The 13,289-nt window shown below is 42.3% G+C and overlaps 2 protein-coding genes across 5 annotated transcripts; both read left to right on the top strand.

Annotated features, from left to right (window-relative positions):
• The first annotated feature begins 913 nt into the window (after positions 1-913).
• On the top strand, positions 914-3,502 carry gon2 (Progonadoliberin-2). Its single transcript, NM_001141139.1, is given in 4 exon segments — positions 914-1,096; positions 1,987-2,132; positions 2,243-2,326; positions 3,236-3,502. Coding segments are annotated over 3 exon segments (261 nt in total). The 5' UTR covers positions 914-1,096; positions 1,987-1,994; the 3' UTR covers positions 3,275-3,502.
• An 856-nt stretch (positions 3,503-4,358) lies between these two features.
• zmat1 (zinc finger matrin-type 1) lies at positions 4,359-12,827 on the top strand. 4 transcript variants are annotated; one of them, XM_014167549.2, is made up of 7 exons: positions 4,359-4,529; positions 7,019-7,119; positions 7,426-7,500; positions 8,242-8,389; positions 10,463-10,732; positions 10,920-11,010; positions 11,159-12,827. In XM_014167549.2, exons 1-7 carry the CDS (start codon positions 4,391-4,393, stop codon positions 12,162-12,164), a joined length of 1,830 nt encoding a protein of 609 aa, XP_014023024.2. In that variant the 5' UTR covers positions 4,359-4,390; the 3' UTR covers positions 12,165-12,827. The 4 variants fall into 4 exon arrangements, with proteins under 4 accessions (XP_014023024.2, XP_014023023.2, XP_014023022.2 ...); XM_014167548.2 differs by having other exon boundaries at positions 7,016-7,119; XM_014167547.2 differs by having other exon boundaries at positions 6,950-7,119.
• The last annotated feature ends 462 nt before the right edge of the window (positions 12,828-13,289 follow it).

Below are 13,289 nucleotides of genomic sequence, written 5' to 3'. Positions count from 1 at the left end.
ATGAAAATTTGCCAGTCCCCAATTGATACCCCCTCACCCAAGCCAAAAGGCCTGTCAGACTGGAATTAAGAGAGATGGTGGTGGCTGGTGTGTTTGCCCATGCTCGTGTTTGCTTGTCATCCGGTGTCCCCATGGTCAAAGTGTTCTGACGGTCACTCGGGTGTGATGGAGGGTGCGAGACAGGCCACTGCACCACTTTAAGCAGGGGCAAATACAGAGGAAATTAGATTTGGCCTTGGTCAGTGATCCTCAACCCCCGGTCTGCTGACCAACAGTGGATCCTGGAATGTTGTTGACCAGTCCCACAGACTGTTAACGAAATTACAGTTCTCAAGTGCTAGTTGTAGGTGTCCCTCTAAGCAGGAAGGGCAACCGGTTGCCAGTCCCTGGTAAAGTAAGGACCGTAGCTTGCCGGTCCCTGATATAACAAGGTTGAGAAACATTGAAGATTCAATGTGTTCAATCTTTGTTAGTTTCAGGTTTTGTCAGGTTGTCTATGGGTCCTACACAGTTCTGAAATCTCAATGCAACTGACAAAATCTGAACCAGTCCAGTTGAAATTTTTCTTCCAATCCATTTTTCCATGAACAGAACTGGATTCATCCATCCACATGATGTTTATAGTAAACCATGTCAACCTATTGATTTTGGTGGCTGGGAGCAGGGTGGCTGGGGAGTGTAATGGAAGGGTACAGACAGGATGAACATCCCAGGGGAGGTCAGGACTATTTAGAGATGATAATTGGAATTGAGTGGATCTTACGCACACCCTGCGTCCCTTAACACCTCTGAGCTGACCGCTGGGAGGGAAAGGAGCAATGGGGGCGAGGTGGGGTAGGGTGAGGGAGGGAGGGAGGTGGCGGGGGGCATTTGAGGTGGGGACATAAATTGAGGAGGAAGAGGAGGCTTCAGAGATATCATCAGAGAGCAGCTCTACAACACTCATCGTCGCCTCGGGAAAGTGATTTGACACTGAGTTGCTGTATACCAACAGGTTAGAAATTAATAGAAGTGAACAGTGCACATAGACAGACTTGGTGGACATCAACAGTGATAACCGATTCCATACAACAAGTATTATCAGACAGGATCTAAGGTAAGGATTGCTATGATTTTTGCTATTGGGTATCAATGGGTTAAAAAGTGAGCTCTTTGAGAGAATTTTTGCATTTGCTTTAGGTTTTATGCTTTCCATGAAGTATACATTAAACCCATAGACATATACATTTTTTGGTTCCATTGTATGGTGGCAGTACCAGTATATATTTTGGAATTAGATCTTTAAAAAAAAAAATTACGCTTAACATTATTTTCAAGCCTGCCTCTCTAAGTGGAATCTTGAGAAGAAATTACCACAACAATTGCCTATGAGAAATGGATTTTTGAAACCCACTGTAAACGTACTGTTTTTGTTTGTGGAGATTTTTTCCCCTGTGTATAAATATTATTAATGTATTGTATTAAATATTTATCCTGCATAAAATTAAGTTCTGAGCTGCCCACAAAAAAAACTTTAAGGCTTGTTGCTTTTTGCTGTTTGCTTCTCCAATCGTGCCTCTTCACCAAGATTTGAATAATTATCCTAATTTGCTTGGCAGATCAGACGCCGCCATCGCACTTCTAACACCAATGTAGCGACCGTGTAGCAGTAGGTACGGCCACAAGGGATGTTCAACCCCAGTTGTCTAACCCCAAGGCAAGCATAATCTCCCTAGGCAGTCGGTTGCCTCCCACAATGTGCTACTGTTGCCTAGGGTCGGGTTTACGAGACTAAGGCAAGCATGCAGTCCCAAGAGAATTAACTCCCTTGAGAGCTCTAGGGTCATCACAGTATTCTCCCCCTTCTCGCACTTTCTCTCGTTCCCGTGGCCTGAATTGTATAACGATCCCCCATCCCTCCCTTTCTTTCCTTGTGAAAGGTGTGCAAGCCTGACAGGTGTCTCATGCTCTCTTACCCACACCCTCCCTCTCATTACATCTCTCCAGCTCCAGTGATGGTGAGTGTGGCTAGGCTGGTGTTGATGCTGGGGCTGCTGCTGTGTCTGGGAGCCCAGCTGTCCTCCTCCCAACACTGGTCCCATGGCTGGTACCCAGGAGGCAAGCGGGAACTGGACTCATTTACCACCTCTGAGGTGGGTCACAGTACTACAATCACAATGACTCAAATGGATATTATGCATGTGTAAAATACACAGTAGCCATTTGTGTCACCATCATTCTATTATCTCTCTCTCTCTCTCAGATTTCAGAGGAGATTAAACTCTGTGAGGCAGGAGAATGCAGCTACCTGAGACCACAGCGAAGGAACATCCTTAGGAACATTCTTGTGAGTGCAGGGGCGCCCTTACGAAAAAATATTGCAGTCAGAGTGCAGTATAACTGCAGTATGCAGCAAATACTACATCTAAAATAACACCGTTTTTTTTACTGCAATAATTTTGCAAAGTAACTGCAGTTAGAGTGCAATATAACACTGCAGTTATTCTGCATCCAAAATAACACAGTCGACTGCAGTTACTGCACTTTTACTGCAGTTTCAAAACTGCAATTTATTTGTGTAAGAACAGTAGTACATTAATGTAATGATAATGTATCAGGTGGCATTCACATAGGCCAGGGATACAGTACCTCAAATCTGAGCCTGGGAGGCCGGAATACTGCTAGTTTAATTTTCACTGATTGGCCACTCAGAGCCTGACAGCCATGTACCGTAGCCAACCATTGTTGAACATTGCAGATTTTAATCCTTATTCAATGTGTCAGAGAGGCATGTTTGTTGTACGTAATGTATTTCTATCTGAACATTGCATAATAATATGTTTCATTGTCACATACACCGGATAGGTGCAGTTAAATGTGTTGTTTTCCATGGTCAGCCATAGTAGTACTGCACCCCTGGAGCAAATTAGGGCTAAGTACCTTGTTCAAGGGCATATGGACATATTTTTCACCTTAACTGCTCAGGTATTTTAACCAGTGACCTTTCAGTTACTGGTCCAATGCTCTAACTAACCGCTAGGCTACCTGCCACCCTTTAATGTTGTGCCCTGCTGAATGCAGCACTGGTGTCCCAGGTCTAAATCAGTCCCTGATTAAAGGAGAAGAATAAAAGCCCACTTGTGTGTGAGCATATGAGTGTATTGTATCTACATGTGTTACAAGCATGCTGCATAGAGGTGGAAAAGGGGGGGGGTATATTGCACCTGTAATTCATATGGTGTTACTCTCATTGCAGTTGGATGCCCTGGCCAGAGAATTTGAGAAGATAAAGTAACCTATCAACTGAAGCTGACTTAAATCCTTTCTTGTCTATCTGTTTATTTCAAATGACCTCTATTCTAATCTTATGTCCTTTGATCCAATTTTATGGTTTATCAATTTTGATAATAATGTCGCATCCCTTCTTTACCCTTGCACCCTCTTTATTGTCCCTTTAGACTCAATTACAGATGTAACATCATGCACATTCCATTTCCTGTAATAAAGTATCTATTTTGTTATTAATGTCTTCATCTTTGTCCTCTTCATTTAATTTGATCCAAAGAAAGAATAGGTATAGAAATATACTGAACAAAAATATAAACGTTTAATGCAAAGTGTTGGTCCCATGTTTCATGCCAAGATAATCCATCCACCTGACAGGTGTGGCATATCAAGAAGCTGATTAAACAGCGTTACACAGGTGCACCTTGTGCTTGGGACAATAAAAGTCCACTCTAAAATGTGCCATTTTGTCACACATCACAATGCTAGAGATGTAATTGGCATGCTGAAGGTCCACCAGAGCTGTTCCCAGAAAATGTCATGTTCATATCTCCACTATTTTGAGGTGCTGAGGAGTATTTCTGTCTGTAATAAAGCCCTTTTGTGGGGAAAAACTCATCCTGATTGGCTGGGCCTGGCTCTGCGTGGATCGACCTGGCTACCAAGTGGGTGGGCCTATGCCCTGCGCCACCGCCCAGTCACGTGAAATCCATAGATTAGGCCTTATATGACCGATTGACCGATTTCCAATTCATCGGTCAAACCGATGAATTGACCGAAATTGACCGATTTCCTTATATGAACTATAACTCAGTAAACATTTGGAAATTGTTGCATGTTGCCTTTATATTTATGTTCAGATCTGAAAATACAATTGAGCAGAAAAACATTAACAATACAGTAAAAGGTTCTCAGTTATTATATGCAAGTTGAGCACACAGAATTCCCAACCAAGTCAAAACAAAACTCTAACTTTACAGAGAGTAAATCATGTTATGTTTCACTATATTGGATTGGAGTCATCCATATAGCTCACATAACCGTGGTTACATACGTAACCTTAGTTATCATGTTCTGCAAACATGTATCGACACATTGCGCATGCGTTGCTCAGATAGGAAGAAAGATGGAGGGAAGTATCTGTGCTCCGCTGCTAGCGGAGTCAGATACTGAAAATAACATTATTTCTACTCATAACGTGGCTTCTGTATCAGATGCTGACACAGTAATAAACACTAATAATACCAATAGTTCACAGATTGAAGGTGAGTTCATTAAGAACGCGAAATTACAGCGTCTGGTGAATGGATGCCCAGTTCGTAGCAAGCTAGCTAGCAATGCTGACGTTAGCCAAGGGCGTTCTCAAAGTTAGCAAACTGTTAAATGTCGAATTAGGCACTTTAGCCTATGATAGGATCAACTTTAGCGAGCTAGTTATCCGATATGACCACTTTCTGTCGGTTAACAATCGTGTCTTTCCCATTTGAACGTCGTTTTACGCATATCCTTGTAATCACTCTGCCAGCTAGCTAACTATTAGCTATACGTTAGTTCGCTAGCAAGGACCCACTCAAACACTTGACTGAGAGGCCCTAAAATAGCTGCCATTGCATTGAAGCCAATTTGTTAGCACAATTCCCCCCACTACAGTTGCTGTCACATTGGATTGGTTAGCACGAAATTATTGACTAGTTATTCAACTCCTATTCAATCAGAACCGGTGCCTGGGTTAAGAAACTAGCTATACACAACAAGGCACATTGTTTTTGTCTTTCCTGGGTCACCAGTCTTGAAATAGGGTCTTGGCTAATTTATTCAAACCTGCTGCCTAACTAGCTAAACATTGTTACATTGTTACCTCTTGTGAAACTGTTTGACTTGTCTAGTATTACATTCAATTCCATTATTAGGCATAGGCTATCTCTTTACACTGTGCTCAACATGACTGTCTGGAGAGAGTTTGCAATACCAATAGGTTGTCAACATAAACAAAGTTGTTTTCAGTTCATTGCTATACTTAATATAACTATATAACTTGCAGTACTAAGGGACTTGTATGCCATTTTTGTCAATTCACATCAGCCATATTGAAAATGCCCACACACTGGTGTTCAAACCTTCTGAACATCAACTTCAGTTCTATTTCTGCTATCTTGTTTACCATCACTAAAGGGTGCGGTTAACATTTGGTAAGTACTGTACTTTAAAGTAGTATATGTGTGTAGAAATCCAGTTTCTTTATGGGATATTTTGAAAGTAAAGATTGTGGAAGCAATAGCCATTTTGAGTTCTAGCAATAGCACTAAGTGCATTCTCAATTGTAGATGGTTTTGAAACGATGATTTATAACTCCCAAGATTCAAGCATGGGCATGCGTCAATGAACCTAGTATGTAGCCTGCCGGTGAATTATTCTCCATGCAGTCCTCTCAAAATTAGGAGAGCCAACAAGTGGGAAAGGAAACATAGTTGATTTCTAAATTAATATTACAGGGTGTAGTCAAGGCAAAATATGGGCACTTTATAATCAAGACAGATAAGTTATCAGTAACATTGAGTAGTGTTTTTAAGGCCTACTTTACGGTTTATGATTGGGGTACAGTTAAAATGATTTGTGACTAGGCAGAGGAACAGTGCATTGTCCTCACCCAAAGTTTCAGCCACATCTGTGAATTCAATTTACTCCTTCCTTCTACAGAAAGATGGTAGTGTACATGATACACTGTCTGCATGCAAGAGTGTTGCTTTCTGTTATTATATTTCAGAATGAGCTTGACAGCATTTGGAATGATCAATTCAGTAAAAGTGATAGTAAGAGTGTTATGGTTTCAGACATCTGACACTTGGAATACAGTATGTAGTGAAGTAGATAGTGTACATGTAATGAACTGAGCTTTCACCCTACACAATCGACACAGTAGGTTTCTGTGTCACTGATTTTCATACCAGTTTATCACATTAAAGGGGCACTTTCTAGCCTCACATTCATGATCTCCAGCACCGTATCAGTGTCTACATTGTGCGAACTGTGATTTGTCTACGTTCTGCTGTCAAAATGATCAGTAGAAAAGGTCCCAATGACCCCCAAATTAGATGACATCTTATCAATCTAATATGAATCAAAATAGTGCATTAGTGTTACTGTAGGTCACATATGAACATTTAAACATCACTGGGGAAACTCACTTGCAACAAAGACTGACATTGATTTATTGCAAGACTCAGGTTTGGCAGTCATTGGGTCGAGAAAATTGTATCTGAGTAGTGAGGTTGGTTCATTATAGTTGTACTTCATATTGTGTCTTCCAACAAAATGGTCACATTTCCTTACTCTTACAACTTGCCCTCTCCATTCTGTCAAATGTCCAAATATCTTCTCATTCATCTGCACACATGGACTAAGATGTTGACTTGAGTGAAGACCTATGGTCGCTCTTAACTCAGATGCTGCTTTCAATAAGCTCAATGTTTCATAGTTATTTTATTTTTGTCTTGGTTATGTACAGTATACATGTGGGTCGATTACCCAAGTTTTCTCTCTTGTGTTTTCTTTCAACATTATTATCCATTTCACACAGTGATTCATGCAATCACAACAACAACAGATGTACTCTATTTTTCACAGCATGGTGCAAATATTTATCTTCTGTTTTGAGGGTTTCATTTGTATTTTGTCTTTCATCCAGGCAGTCTTTTGTTCAGAACGTTCTCTGAACATTCAAAAATGTTAAAGGAGCGTTCCCTGTTCCCAGCAGACTTGGGAGAAAGTGACCTGAAGGGTCTCTTCACGGACAGCCACTGCCATGTGTGTGAGGCTTCTCTGCTGTTCGAGTCCCAGAGGATCGCACACTACGAGGTATGTGAGTGTGTGTCCGTCTTCCACGTCTCAACACTTGTGTTGTAATTATGATAACCAATAACGTTTAAACAGTACATTCCTTTAGGTCTCAATGCACTTGACATTGTTTGGGGGTAACTCGTTCCACCCACCACCAATGTGTCTGTCTACCCACCAACCCAAGTTTAATTCAACAGAAACCATCTTCCTCATCATATTTGAGTGTGTTCATTTTACCATCTTAATGTTAGCCAACTGTACAGTTTGAGCTCCTCTGCAAAGAAGCTAGAGGGAAAAAATGATAATGTCCTCCTCTGACTGCAGGGAAAAAAGCATGCTCAGAAAGTGAGACTCTACGTGCAGACCAAGAAAGATGAGAAACGGAGTAAAGACTTCCAGGTAAGACATTGATGGAACAGATGCCTGGACAAAATGTTACTTGCATTATTTTTTTATTTAACTAGGCACGTCGTGTGTGTGTGTGTGTGTGTGTGTGTGTGTGTGTGTGTGTGTGTGTGTGTGTGTGTGTGTGTGTGTGTGTGTGTGTGTGTGTGTGTGTGTGTGTGTGTGTGTGTGTGTGTGTGTGTGTGTGTGTGTGTGTGTGTAAATCCAGCTTCTGGTAGCAATTGTATGAACCAATCCCGATGAAATCAAAATTAGGCATTGTGTTGACGTTCTAACCATCAGAAGGGGAAAGGGGGGTACCTAGTCAGTTGTACAACTGAATGCCTTCAACTGAAATGTGTCTTCCGCATTTAACCCAACACTGCTGAGTCAGAGAGGTGCGGAGGGCTGCCTTAATCGACATCCACGTCTTCGGCGCCCGGGGAACAGTGGGTTTACTGGCTTGCTCAGGGGTAGAACGACAGATTTTTACCTTGTCAGCTCGGGGATTCGATCCAGCAACCTTTCGGTTACTGGCCCAACGCTCTAAACACTAGGCTACCTGCCGTGAATGCCATGATCGCAACCCTAAAGTGTTATTGTAATGGGTCCGACATGGTCCAATGCGTTCCAACCCGATCCAGGTGAAATCAATAAGCTTCTAGAGAGCATTATTGTTACTTTCTCTGAAAGGTTGTAGACTATCATGTTATAGTTACCATTATGAGTGTGGGTGTCTGATGTTGTGTTGAGCAGAGAGGAATCACTATGGACAAGGACCGCTTCTGTGAGCTGTGCAGCATGGTGTTCAGTTCTCCGGTGGTGGCCCGCTCCCACTACGACGGCAAGGTCCATGCCAAGAACCTGAGAAAACAGGCCCTCTATCCCACCACCCAGCCAGCAGGTTAGTACGGCCTATATCACACTGTCTAATAGACAGGTTAGTACAACCTATATCACTCGAATAGACAGGTTAGTACAGCCTATATCACGCTAATAGACAGGTTAGTACAGCCTATATCACACTCTAATAGACAGGTAGGTACAGCCTATATCACACTGTCTAATAGACAGGTTAGTACAGCCTATATCACACTGTCTAATAGACAGGTTAGTACAGCCTATATCACTCTGTCTAATAGACAGGTTAGCACAGACTATATCACACTGTCTAATAGACAGGTTAGTACAGCCTATATCACACTGTCTAATAGACAGGTTAGTACAGCCTATGTCACACTGTCTAATAGACAGGTTAGTACAGCCTATATCACACTGTCTAATAGCTAGGTTAGTACAGCCTATATCACTCTGTCTAATAGACAGGTTAGTACAGCCTATATCACTCTGTCTAATAGACAGGTTAGTACAGCCTATATCACTCTGTATAATAGACAGCTTAGTACAGCCTATATCACACTGTCTAATAGACAGGTTAGTACTGCCTATGTCACACTGTCTAATAGACAGGTTAGTACAGCCTATATCACACTGTTTTAGACAGGTTAGTACTGCCTATATCACACTGTCTAATAGACAGGTTAGTACTGTCTAATAGACAGGTTAGTATAGCCTATATCACACTGTTTTAGACAGGTTAGTACTGCCTATATCACACTGTCTAATAGACTGGTTAATACTGCCTATATTAATCTGTCTAATAGACAGGTTAGTACAGCCTATATCACTCTGTCTAATAGACAGGTTAGTACTGCCTATGTCACACTGTCTAATAGACAGGTTAGTATAGCCTATATCACACTGTTTTAGACAGGTTAGTACTGCCTATATCACACTGTCTAATAGACAGGTTAGTATAGCCTATATCACACTGTTTTAGACAGGTTAGTACTGCCTATATCACACTGTCTAATGGACTGGTTAATACTGCCTATATTAATCTGTCTAATAGACAGGTTAGTACAGCCTATATCACTCTGTCTAATAGACAGGTTAGTACAGCCTATTTCTCACTGTGATAGACAGCTTAGTACAGCCTATATCACTGTCTAATAGACAGGTTAGTACAGCCTATATCACACTGTCTAATAGACAGGTTAGTACAGCCTATATCACACTGTCTAATTGACAGGTTAGTACAGACTATATCACTCTGTCTAATAGACAGGTTCGTACAGCCTATGTCACTCTGTCTAATAGACAGGTTAGTACAGCCTATATCACACTGTCTAATAGACAGGTTAGTACAGCCTATATCACTCTGTCTAATAGACAGGTTAGCACAGACTATATCACTTTGTATAATAGACAGGTTAGCACAGACTATATCACTGTATAATAGACAGTTTAGCACAGACTATATCACTCTGTCTAATAGACAGGTAAGTACTGTCTATATCAATCTGTCTAATAGACTGGTATGTACTGCCTGTATCACACTGTTTAATAGACTGGTAAGTTCTGTCTAATAGACAGGTTAGTACAGCCTATATCACTCTGTCTAATAGACAGGTAAGTGCTGCCTATATCACTCTGTCTAATAGACAGGTAAGTGCTGCCTATATCACTCTGTCTAATAGACAGGTTAGTACAGCCTATTTCTCACTGTGATAGACAGCTTAGTACAGCCTATATCACTGTCTAATAGACAAGTAAGTACTGCCTATATCACTCTGTCTAATTGACTGTTAATTACTCACTCTATCTAATAGACAGGTAAGTACTGTCTATATCAATCTGTCTAATAGACTGGTATGTACTGCCTGTATCACACTGTTTAATAGACTGGTAAGTTCTGTCTAATAGACAAGTAAGTACAGCCTATATCACTCTAATTGACAGGTAAGTACAGCCTGTATCATTCTAATAGACAAGTAAGTACTGCTTATATGACTGTAGTGCGTTCATTGTGTTAAAGTTTATTTCACTCTGTCTAATAGGCAGGTTAGTACAAGTAATCTAATACTATTATAGTCAGGGTTAAAACTGAACCCTCACATCTCTCTTTCGCTATCAGACATTCTCTCTCAAAGGGGCCCCGGGTTGGCCATAGCAGGGCCACTCCAGGCCTCTGGCATTGACCAGGGAATGGTCGAGGAGGGGGGGAAGGGACCCCAGAACACCTCAGAGACTGTGGACCTGAGTGACCCTAACAAGCACTGCCGCCTGTGTGCCGCCTCCTTCAACAACCCCCACATGGCCCAGCAGCACTACGCCGGCCGCAAGCACCAGAGGAACCACTCCCGCCAGCAGCTGCTCAAAGACCTGGGAGAGGACCCTGCACAAGGTACCCATGCCCTACGCTGTCTGTCTGTCTGTGGTCATAGACCGGTCAGTGAAATGGGTGGAAAGGAAGCAATTGGCCAAGGCTTTTAATCCCTCAAATAGCTCCATCTTCTCCCAAAATGCAAAAACAAGGTTTCTGTCTCTGAGGAGTAATTATAATATTCTGTCCACTATTCATCTGTTTGCAGCCAACTCCTTCACATGTCCGGTGTGTAACATTAAGCTTGACTCTGTGGAGATGTACCATGCTCACATGCAAGGAAACAAGCACCAGATCAAGTAAGAGGACAGCCACATTCATTTTGACCTAATACATTTCATGAAGAACACACTTTGTTTCCCCAAAACAGATAGTTTTCACTAAGTTCCCAGCTCTGCACTATGTCAAAGTATGTAACCCTTTGGCTCTCACCCTGTGTCCCATCAGAGAGAAGAAGGTTGTTGACCTATGCAAGTCTCAGAAGAAGGTGTATGATTCGTTCGCAGATGAATTGGCCGACTACATCCACGTGCAGAAGGCCCGCGGTATAGCCCCAAAAACCAGCTTCGGGGCTACCGGGGAAGAGGAAGAGGGAGAAGGAGAAGCGAACCTCGGCAAGGTTGACGGCCAAAATAAAACCACCTTGGTCCTTCCTCCTTCTTCCCGCCCTCCTCTTCCTCTCACCTCTCTTCCTCTGCATCCTGCTGCTGCCTTTTATCCTCCTCCCCTTTGGTGCCCGCCCTACCAGCCTCCTCCCACTCACTTTGGGTTCAAGGGAGGCACCTATGAGCAAACAGCCTGGGGCCACGCTTTCCCTCAGGGCTTCCTCCCAGGATCTGCTCCTGCAGGCTTTATTGGCTGGCCTAAAGCCAGGGGGAGGGGCAAGGAATGTTCAAGCTCCTCCTCTTCCTACACAAGCTCCTCTTCCTGCAGCAGTGACAGCAGTGACAGCAGTGACAGTGACTACAGGCACAGAGAGAGGAAGAGGAGGAAGAGGAAGATGAGGAAGGAGAGAGGGAGGAGGGCGAGAGAGGAGGACTCGGAGGAGAGGAAGAGGAGGAGAGGGAAGAGTCTAAGAGATGACGACACAGAAGGGAGAAGAGGAAGAGAGCATGACGAAGAAGCGGAGGAAGAGAGTAAGAGGAAGAGAAAAAGACTGCACTATAGTAGTAGGAGTCACAGAGAGGGACACAGGGCAAAGAAACGCCGGGAAGAGGATGAAGATAAAGAAGGAAGGAAGGAGGAGAAAGAAGAGAGTACAGAGGAAAGGGTGGGAGGAGGAGAAGAGAAGGAGGTGCATATTCAGGCTGAGATTCAGGAAGAGATGGAAGAGAGGGAGCAGGCCAAGGAAACCAAGGCCAAACACAGGAAAGACAAGAAGAAGACCAAGGAGAAAGTGGACACCAGGACAGAGGAGGAAAAGCTATGGGATGAGTCCATCATAGGCTTATGATGCAGAGACCCTCCTGGAACCCACCATGAAGGCTAAAGCCAGGAACATACTCAATGCAAATATGTCTAGTGACATGATAAAAAGTTGGTGAACATGAACAAAAGCAACAAAGTTCTACGTGCTTTCGTAACTTTGTTAAGCAAAGTAGGCTCGCATGAAGAAATGCTACCGATCCATTTGGCATCACAATTTGTAGCAAACAAGCTCCCATGTTCTTGTTTTTTTATGATCACCAACTGTCAGCTCTTGATGATGTCACTAGACGTCTTAACGCGTTATGTTCCAAGTTTTACAGCTGTCAAGCCGGACATTACAGACGTCAACAACGACAACAACATTGGCTTACGACGACTGACTTTACACAGTCATGACACAAGCAGTAGTGTAGTAATGCTAGCTGGCTAGCCATATGCTTAGTGTAAAATAAGGGTTTGTGTCATGAATGTAATATAGTTTATTCACATCAGCTGCCATGACTGTTTATTACGTCTGCTATAACGTGCTTCTGACAGCGAGATGATGGGCGTACAAGGAATATGTCATGTTGTCGGCAACCTCGACACGCAACTCTATTGCACATCCATTTTGAAGTAACAGAGCTCACTTCACGGCGCAAAATAATATGATGTTGCAATGACATTAAAGGCCCAGTGCAGTCAAAAATGTGATTTCCTGTGTTTTATATAGGGTTACAAAGGGAGGGTATATTACTAGAAACTTTTTAAATTTACCAGTTAAATACCATAGTTTTTGTACTGTATCTTTCAAGGGTTTTATGTAATCTGTCACAAAACATCTTGTGGCCCATTTTGGAACTTCAGATTATCACAGTTGTCTGTAATCATCTCTGGCCCTCTGAGATTTAAAAATAAACTGACAAACCATTAAACCATTATCCTACATATAACCATCAACTTAGTTAATACTGTTGAGTTTTTACTCTTGAGAATTAGAACCTAACAGACACTATGAAAGCTTAAACCAAGTGTATTCTTCCCAGAGGGTCAATACAGCTACACGGCTCAAAAAAATAAAGGGAACACTAAAATAACACATCCTAGATCTGAATGAATGAAATAATCTTATTAAATACTTTTTTCTTTACATAGTTGAATGTGCTGACAA

Source organism: Salmo salar, chromosome ssa22 (genome assembly GCF_905237065.1).
Source record: "Salmo salar chromosome ssa22, Ssal_v3.1, whole genome shotgun sequence".
NCBI classification, from domain to species: Eukaryota; Metazoa; Chordata; class Actinopteri; order Salmoniformes; family Salmonidae; genus Salmo; species Salmo salar.
This window is presented reverse-complemented; position numbering and strand designations above follow the sequence as displayed.

Excerpts from the sequence above, each read along its gene's own strand:
- zmat1 (XM_014167547.2), top strand. The coding sequence starts at position 4,391 with ATGGAGGGAAGTATCTGTGCTCCGCTGCTAGCGGAGTCAGATACTGAA. Across the intron at positions 7,120-7,425 it reads AGAGGATCGCACACTACGAG|GGAAAAAAGCATGCTCAGAA; the intron begins GTATGTGAGTGT and ends CTCTGACTGCAG. Across the intron at positions 7,501-8,241 it reads AACGGAGTAAAGACTTCCAG|AGAGGAATCACTATGGACAA; the intron begins GTAAGACATTGA and ends TGTGTTGAGCAG.